Genomic DNA, 9048 nt, shown 5'->3' on the forward strand with positions numbered 1-9048 from the left:
TGAGGGATGGGAGAGGAGGAATGAGGCTCGAATCGTGACGGAGACACACGCCATGGAGAAAGAGAACATCCACACAGACTCGCGCACAAGCTCATACGCACGCACGGGCACCGGCGAGGGACGGAGAAGGGAAGATCATGGGGAGGGGGGGGAGGCCCAAGGCAGGACACGACAAGACTTGATGAATCTCCATTCGAACCGCAGACGGCCGAGCTGTCAAGCCGTTGCTGACGATGGATCACCAGCGGGAGGATGCCGCTCTCTCCGGAGGACAGAAACGAAACCTTGGGATTTCCGTCCTCCCCCCTTTTCTTTTTCCCTTTCGTGTCAAAATCTCCTCAGGGCGGCGTGGACAGGTGGACGAGCGGATGAGGGATGATATGCCGCAGCCGCAGCCGTGTATCCCCCAGCATATCCGGGCTATATATATATATATATATATAGCCTGGGGTGATGATACGAGTGCAAACGCACGATGCCAGCGACGGCGCGGGGTTCGATCCGAGGCCATTCCGTGTCGATTCCCGATACCTACGTTTCCCGCGGCCGGGCGCATGGCCGACGAGGTCCAGGCTCGAGCCGAGACCGGGCCCTGCTCCGGGGTCCCGTGAGGCATGGGAGCGGACGTCGGTCGCCTCGCAAGCAAGAGTCCCGGCCTGCTTCCTTGTCGGCCCTCTCCCGCGGCGTACCGGGTGCCTGTCGTCGACTTCTTCCCCAGCCCATGGCATCATGCATGGTTTCAAGCATCCCGGGTATTTGTCATGATGGGAGGAGGAGGAGGAGGAGGATCCTGCTTCCCCCCCTCAGAGAGAGCTCCCGCTTCTGTCCGATCATGTTACCTCGTCGTCAAACCCCAGTCAAACCCCAGCGTGCCTTACCGAGATCGATCTGCAGAGTGCAGCCATGACAAGATCGCCCGTCCGAGCGCGACCTAAGAAAGAGGAGGGGGGGGGGGGGGGGAAGGAAGAGGGACGTCTCAATGACTTTCGATCCGTCCGTCGCGAACCACCCCCCGCGAGACCAAGCGTCGGAGAACCGGGTTCGGCAAACCGCAGGCTCGGTTCGTCTACCGAGATGCGGCTCCAAGATGATCGACGGGTCCGAAACCCGCATCGCCCGGTCCTCGCAAGAGGGGCCATGGAGGGGCGGGGAGGAACTTTATCAAGTACAACACCGAACCGACACCAGACTAGCTACGCAGCAAGGTACAGCAGCTACCTACCCAGGCTCGGGAGGCAAGGTATACCTCCTGGTTAGCTAAGGCGCCTTACTCGGCTCATCACATTGGTTTGGCGAACCTCGTCAACCCAGTCAACCTAGGTGCCGAGGTAGGGTCCTAAGTAGTTATTTTGTACCCATGTCCGAAATACCTACGTCGTTCTTTTTTTTTTTTTTTTTTTTTTTTTCCTTTTTTGCCTTTTTGGATCGCGCGAGAAAAAGAACCTCGTTATCTTCCAAACGCCGTGCGTTGATAAAAAAAACCTCTTGAAAACCGACCTAGCCGACGTTACAGAATCCATCCCATCCCGTTTGCCATTTCGCCCCCCCTGTTTGAACCCCAACCCTGACCCCAACCTTTACCCCCCCCCCCCCTTCTGTCACAGTGAACAGCACAAAAACAAGGTTCCAATAACCTACACTACATACTTCGGTACCCTCCATCATCCAGATTGAGAGTTGAAGAAGAAAAGGAAAAAAAAAAAAAAAAAAAAAAAGAGTGTGTGGGCAGGATATCCTTGTAGTCATGGGAACTTGTGAGGACTCTCCTTCCTACCCCCCCCCCCCCCCCCCCAAAAAAATAAAAGAAAAAGAAAAAGAAAAGACAACACGGAAGAATCGAAGTCAAGAGGAAAAAAAGTCTCGTCGTCAGTCCAATCCACAGCGAACTTCCTCGTCAAAGAAGTGTGATAACCAAAACACCTGGGTCAGGTAGGGAGGTAGGTAGGTAAGTAGGTAGTAATAAGCCAGAAGAAAATAGGAGGTAACCACCCTCGTCATCCAAAAAAAAAGGAAAGAAAAAAGAGGAAGAAAGAAGAGGAAGAGAAGAAAGCAAAAGAGAAAGGAAAGCAGGCGAACAGCTCATCACGAGTCTGCCAGCTTGGCAAAGTGCTTTGACCAAATCCACCCGACAATACCATCCGGATCGTCCTGGTTCTTGGCCAACCAGAGCTCTCCCTTTTCGGCAATCACGTCAAAGATCTGGTGGAGTATGCGCGTTAGCAAAAGCCGATCGCGTACGTAGGAAAGAAAAAAAAAAAAAAAAAAACTCACCTCTCCGGCCTGATACGTCAGGTAAGGATACCCCGCTTCGAGCTTGGTCCCCTTGATGTTGAACTCAAACAGCGACGCCGCGAGCCACAGCACCTTGTACTGCGCCGAATCGCCACCGCGATCGCGCGACGACGCCCGCGACGAGCGGGCGCCGCCGCCGTCCTCGGGCCCGTCGGGCAGCGGCAGCGCCGAGTGGAACAGGCCCGAGAAGCGGCGCGGCTGCGGGTCCGCCATGCTGCTGCTGCTGATGCTGGGAGCTCCTCCTACGGACGGCTGGTGGACGTGGTGATGATGGTGGTGGTGGTGCTGCTGCGGCTGGGGCTGGGGCTGGGGCTGCCCGCCGCCGTGATAGCTCGAGTTGAACGTCGAGCCCGAGTCGCGGCGGCTCATCGGCGACATGGTCATGGCGGCGGCCGATTCGGTGCTCTGGCGGGGCAGGCTGATGGAGTCGTAGCTGCGGCCGGTGCTGGGGCGCATGTGCGGGGCGCTGCCGAGGCTGGTGGTGGTGGAGCGGGCCCGCGGCGGCGGCGTCGGGGGCGGCGGGCGCGACGGGCGCGACGGGCGCGACGGGCGCGACGGGCGAGCTGGTGACGCTGCTGTTGCGGGCGGTGTGGCCGTAGGTGATGATGGCGCTGCTGCTGTTGCTGGTGACGCCCGCGTACCAGTCGCGATAAAAGTTGGCGGGGCTCGGGAGGGCGCTGCTCGAGGGCGACAGGCTGAACTGGCCGCTGTTGCGCTTGACGAAGTCGGGGGTCGGCAGGCTGGGGGCTTGGTCGCTGTTGACGGACAGGCCGCGGGCTCGGGGCGGCACGATGTCGTTGGGGCGCTGCCGGGGCTTGGAGCGGGTCGACGACGAGTCGTCGGCGGTGGACTGCGAGGTCCTGGTCTTGACGGCGGGGCTGAGGATGCTCAGGCCGTGCAGGCGCTCTTCTTGCAGCGCAAACTCGTGCTGGAAGCTCGACACGATTTCGGCCAGCTCAGGGACGTGCGTGTCGGGCAGCGGGGCCTTGACCTTGTCCTTCCAGATGGAATACCAGGACGCCTGGATGCAGATGAACTTGCCGAGGCAGATGTTGCCGACGCGGGCCGTCAGGGCCGAGAGCTTGGGAAGCTCCTTTTTGAGCGTGTCGTTGAGGGCTTCGTACTGCTCGACGAGCTCGACGAGCTGCTTGTCCACCTTTTTGCCGTTGGCCTTGAGCGCCATGTACCTCTCGTAATCGAGGCGCCGCTTGGCCCGCTTCTTCATGGCCAGGGACGGGTTGCTGTAACACCGAATGACTTGTTCGAACGGCTCGATGACGTGCTTGCGAACGTCGGCAAGCTAGAATGCGTTGTCAGCAAACGTCTTTTTGTCGTTGTTGTTGGGAGAGGGGGGGGGGGGGGGGGGATGAAAACCCCCGAGAAAGAAAAGAAAAGAAAAAAAAAAAAAGAGATTGGTCTCTTGCTTACGTGTCTCTCCAAGGCGATCTTTTCAATGTCGCGCATCAAGACGTTGAACTGGACCCATTTGCTCTCGATGTGGGCGTAATCTCTGGAGGGCTGCAGGCGCATGACGAGCTCCATGGAGGACAGGTACTGGAGGAAGTCGTGGACGTACGAGGCGACGTTGCGCGTGTAGTACTCGACGTCGCGAAGGACGACCTGCAGGCGGAGGTAGTCGTCGCCGAACTGCTGCTGCAGCTTGACGTAGTCGTCGTCCTCGGCCGTCTTGGTGCCGGCGACCTGCAGCTTGTCGACGCGCTTGCCAAAGGCGCGGGCCAGGCCGGCGCGCACGTCCGACTCCTTGCGCTTCCGGTTGCTGACGATCTGGCCGACCAGCTCAAAGTTCTTCTTGGTCCGGTTGATGTCGTCGATGGCGTCGATGACGGCGGCGCGGGCCTGGACGAGGGGCTCGCGGTCGGGGTGGTCGTCGGGCGTGTACTTGAGGAGGTGGGTGATGATGTCTGGGTACTTTGTGATGCGCTGCATGGGCTTGATGAGCAGCGAGTCGAGGTTCCAGGCGCTCGTCAGCTCCTTGGCCACCTCGTTGCACTCGTTGAGCCACAGCGCGACCGTCTTGTCCTCCTGGATCTGCAGCAGGCGCTTGGTGGAGCTGTCGCTGGAGCGCAAGTAGATTTCGTGCACCGCCTTGAGGTGCTCGATGTTCCTGGTGAAGACGGGGCCGAGGGACGTGAGGCGGTCGCGCTCGTCGGTGCGCTCGGGCCGGCCGGCCGCGTCGGACGGCTCCTTGGGCAGCTCCTTGGGCAGCTCCTTGGGCGGCTCCTTGGGCGGCTCCTGGCCGGGGGGCGGCGTGCGCCTCCCCTTGGGCGTGTAGACGGTGGCGGCGCCCTCTTTGAACTCGGCGAGGAGGGCCGTGTGGAAGGCGATGATCTCGTCCGTGTTGCGGAAGATGACCTTGATGGTCTTGCCGTCGAGGTTGGGGCACGCCTCGGCGGTGCCCTTGTAAATCTCCTCGACGACCGTCAGGTCCCGGATGAAGGTGTCCTCGGTGTCGATGAGCTCGCGGATGACGAGCTGCCGCTGGCGAAGGCGCTTCAGCTCCTCCTGCTCCTTCTCCGTCAGCGGCGCCTGGCCGCCCTCCTCCTCGCCGGGCGCCTCGTCGAGCGACGCCTCGGCCTGCGACGCGGGCGGCGGCGAGGCGGCCTCCGGGCCGTCGCCGGCCTGGCCGTCTTGGCTGTAGGCGTAGCTGTGGGGCCGGCTGTCGGCGAGGTACGGAGGCGAACGGGCGTCCCGCCGGTACAGCTCCGCCGGAGGAGGAGGCAGCGGAGGCTCCCGCGCGGGCGGCGAGGGGAGCTCCGGGGGCGGGAGGAGCTCCAAAGAAGCGCATGAGCGGGTCTCGCCCGCCGGATCGGGCGGCATGGAGGATGGCAGGATGCCGCTCTGGTCCAGGGGTGCCGAGTCGGGGCCTTGGGCCGCGGGGTCGCCCAGGCTCGAGGCGCAGGTGCTGAGATCGCCGGTGGAAGGAGCCGCTCGGAAGGGAGCGTCGCGGTCGCGAGGCTCGGCGTCCTGGGACAGCGGGGTGGAGCAGGCAGGATGATCATCGCTCCCGATGGAGAAGTCGGTCCACGCCGAGTGATGGCTCAGCCGGTTGCCCGGGGCGAGCAAGCCCGGCACCGTCAGGCCCTGATGGGAGTCCGCGTCGGCGGCCGTGCGGTAATAGTCGGCCGAGGTGCGGGCATCGGACGGCGTGTCGGTGTCCGAAGACGCGTGCGAGTCGCGCAGGGCGGCCACGCTGTCGCCTAGGCGCGGTCCGAGATAAAAGTCCTCGAGGCGGCTCAGGTCCTCGACGCTCGTCCCCGGGTCCTCGAAGCGGGCATCGGCGCGCGAGGGAGATGCGGGGGCGACGATCCGAGGGGCGCTCGTCGCGGGAGAGCTGCAAGGCGGAGAGTCGCTTTCCGGTCGGGTGGGTCCCGAAGGATCCTTGTAAAGCGGCTGAAAATCGCGATTCCGACCCAGGATCGTGACGGTAGTTTCGTACTTTCCGGCGACCGTGTACGGCCGGGGCACGTACTCGTCGTCATCGTCGTCGTCGTTGTCGGCGCCGTTGTGGGGCTCGGGAGGAGGAGGGGCCGCGGCGTGCGCGGGGTCCGCGTCGAAGACGGGGCGGGTCGGCGTGAGGTCCACCGACGCCTCGGGCACGGCGATGGACGCGTCAAGGGATATCTTGATGGAGGCGCTGTCATCCTCGTCGTCGTCGGCGAACGGGTATTGATACGAAGCCCTTTTGCGCGCGGCGGGCGCGTCAGGCTCCTGGCGGGGTGGCTCCCGGGGCTCTGGGTCTTGGCTCGTTGGACGCGCGCTCGGCGTTGCCGCTCTTGCGGCACCGAGCCTCCTCGGGTCCTCGTGCATGGGCATCTCGGTCTGCACTTCGGTGTCGAACTCGGTGACCACGCTGGCCATGGAGGCGGCCGACCGCGGGGGCTCGTCGTGGTCCAGACACAGCGAGTCGCGCGGAAAGCTCCCCGGTATGGACAAGGTGAGGGGGGGTCCCGAGGGGCCCAGGAACGGGTCCGCGGAGGCCGGTGGGGGATGCGGCGCATCATGCGTCGGCATCGGCGGCGGGCCCTCCATCTTGGGAACCGGTTCCGAGAGGGAGGATTCCGGGTCCGAGGGGCGAAGCCGTTCCCTGGTGGATTTCCGGGACAGCGAGACGGGCACGGCATTGGCGGCGGCGGCGGCGGCGGCGGCGGCGGCAGCAGCAGCAGCGGTCTCGGCCTCTTGCTTGGCCTTGGCCACCGCGGCCAGCTCCTTTTTCCTCCTCTCGGCAGCGGCCTGGCGGGCCTCTCTGGCCTGGCTCTCGCGGATGGACTTGCTGTAGGCGAGCTTGATGGTCTCGCGGCGCTGGGCGAAGTCGATGGGGCCGACCGACACCTTGCGTCCGCGAGGGGGCGGTTGCTCGTCGGTTTGGGGGGCGAAGCGCTGCGAGGACCTCAGCGGCGAGACGCCGCGATCGGCGGCGCGCCTCCGCGAGGCGGCGGTCGTGGCCGTGGCGACCGACTGGCGGGGCCGGGAGCTCCGCAGGCCGGGGGACAGCTTCGGCGGGGGCACCGACACGTAGGCGTTGAGGCGGCTGCTGCTGGGCGGGGTGGAGATGGAAGGGGGCGGGGCCTTGCGAGGCGAGCTGGCGGTCTTGCGGGCGGCGGCGGCGGCGGCGGAGGAGGAGGAGGATCTCGTCAGGCTCGAGGCGGCCGTCGTGGGCGTCTTGGAGCGGGACGAGGACGAGATGGGCTGCCGCGTCGACCTCGCCGCGGCGGCGGATGGGCGCAGGGCGGAGGGGGAGCTGGAGCGGGTGGAGGCGGGGCTGGCGCGGCCCGAGACGTCGTGGTTCGGTCGGCGGGCCAGGCGCGGGAGGCGCGAGGTCGGAGAGGCTGGCGAGGCCGGCGAGGCCGGGGTCAACGGCGGGTCGGCATCGGCCTTGGCGGAGGCATCGAAATCCAGGCGGCTCAGGGTCAGCTTGGCTCCGATGACATCGCTCCGGGCCCGGGAGTGGTGGGGCCTGGGGACCCTGCCGGAGGCGTGGCGACCGTGAGGGGGGGGATCCGCGGCGCGCTCGGGGCCGGGGAGAGCAGCGCGGTACCAGTCGGTCGGCGACGGAGGCTCGACGTCCGGATCCGACAGGCTCCTCGCGAGGAGCCGCGCCGGGTGCAAGATGCTGGATTCCGAGGTCCTCCGGGGGCGGCCCCGCTCGATGCCGAACCCTGGCGTGACGGAATCGCTCTGCTCCGGGAGGATCTCGCCAAACAGGAGGCCAGCCTGGCGCGGCGCGGCGGGCGCGGCCGACCTGGACGGCGGCCGGTTGGCCGTGGCGCCTCCCGTGCGGGGGCGGGCGATGCGGCTTGCAAACGACTGCGCGTTGGCCGACGGGGAGTCCCTGGTGGAGGACTTGGCCCGCGGAGCGCCCCGGGCGGCCGAGGATCTGGCGGCGGTCGAGTCTCGGCCTGCGTCGCGCGCCGCGGTCGACCTGGCGGTTGTGCTTGTGCTCGTGGCCGCGGCTGATCGGCTGACGGGGCTCAACGACGAGGCGCGGGTGGAGGACCTCGAATGGGATTGTTTGGCGGCGGCCGCGGTGGCGTGCTGGGCGGCCTGCTGGGCGGCCTGCTGGTCGAACTTCTTTTTGAGATCCTTGACGCTTGTCGTCGAGTCGCCAGAGACGGAGCGTCCGCCGGTGGCCGGGGCTCCCGAACGCGTGTCGCGGGTGGTCGAGGCGCTGCGCTGGCCTGGGCGGAGGGCCGGACGGTGAGATGGCGGGACCGTGGGATGTTTGGGAGTGGTTCCGTTGCCGTTGGAGCGCAGGGATGGCATCTGACGAGAGGAGGAGGAGGTGGTGGTGGAGGAGGTGGTGGTGGTGTTTGTGGGAGGAGCGGCGACGGCACCCGTCCCTCGGTTGTTCGCACCACCGCTCGAGCTGGTCAAGACGGCGGCGAGGGCCATGGCATCGTCCTGGCTCACGGACGGAGGGACATCGACAGCGGCGGCGGCGGCGGCGGCGGCGACGGCGGCGTTGTTGTTGTTGGTGGTGGTGGTGGTGGTGGTGGCCGGAAAGCTGCGATAAAAGTCGGCCGGGTCGGAGGCATCGTCGGGGGGGTCGATGGAGTCCTGCTGAGGAGCGGCAAAGGCGTGCAGGCTGGCAAAGTACTGGTGCTGCTGGGCGACGAGGGGCGAGAGAGGCGACTGGAGGTGGTCGAGGAAGGCGCCCGGTACGTGGGGAGCAGGCTCGTCGCCGAGGCTGCCATGGTCCATGGTGGTGTTGAGGATGTCGTGCCTCTTTCTCGTCCCATCACTCGGTTGCGTTCCAAACACTGAATGCCCATCACCCCATCACCGGTGTTCCATCGCCTCTTGTTTTCCTGATGGGTCCTGCGAGTTTCGAGGGGGAGAAGAGCTCAGAGGGACGACGAGGAGAGAGGAGAGAGGAGAAACAATGCAATGCAATCCAATGCAATGCAATCCAATGCACCGTCAACAGGACAAGGGTGGTGATGGTGGTGGTCAAGGTCCCAACCAACCGACAGACAGGTTGACAGACAAGTAGGCAGGTCCGTAAAGGTCGGGCTTTGATTCGTGATGGAGGTAGGTGACGGGCGACGGGTGACGGGTGACGGGTGACGGGTGACGGGTGACGATTGACGGAGGCAGCGCAGCGCAACCCAGGGCAGACGGGGCTCGCTATGTGTTTTGGAGGGTTCAGGTTGGATGGACTGGTCTCGGCGCTTGGGATTGGCTGAAATTGGAGATTGGGGCGCTGGAACTGCGGAGGCACCCTCAGATGGAAGGGGG

General features: G+C 65.0%; 1 protein-coding gene across 1 annotated transcript; it reads right to left on the reverse strand.

The window, feature by feature from the left end:
* Positions 1–2082: 2082 nt before the first annotated feature.
* VTJ83DRAFT_580 (uncharacterized protein) lies at positions 2083–8511 on the reverse strand (the record flags this gene model as incomplete). Its single annotated transcript, XM_071012440.1, has 4 exons — positions 2083–2199; positions 2272–2767; positions 2934–3592; positions 3721–8511. The coding sequence occupies 4 exons, from the start codon at positions 8509–8511 to the stop codon at positions 2083–2085; spliced, it is 6063 nt and encodes a 2020-aa protein (XP_070869933.1).
* Positions 8512–9048: the final 537 nt, after the last annotated feature.

The sequence above is a fragment of the Remersonia thermophila genome, chromosome 1 (assembly GCF_042764415.1).
Source record: "Remersonia thermophila strain ATCC 22073 chromosome 1, whole genome shotgun sequence".
Taxonomy (NCBI): Eukaryota; Fungi; Ascomycota; class Sordariomycetes; order Sordariales; family Chaetomiaceae; genus Remersonia; species Remersonia thermophila.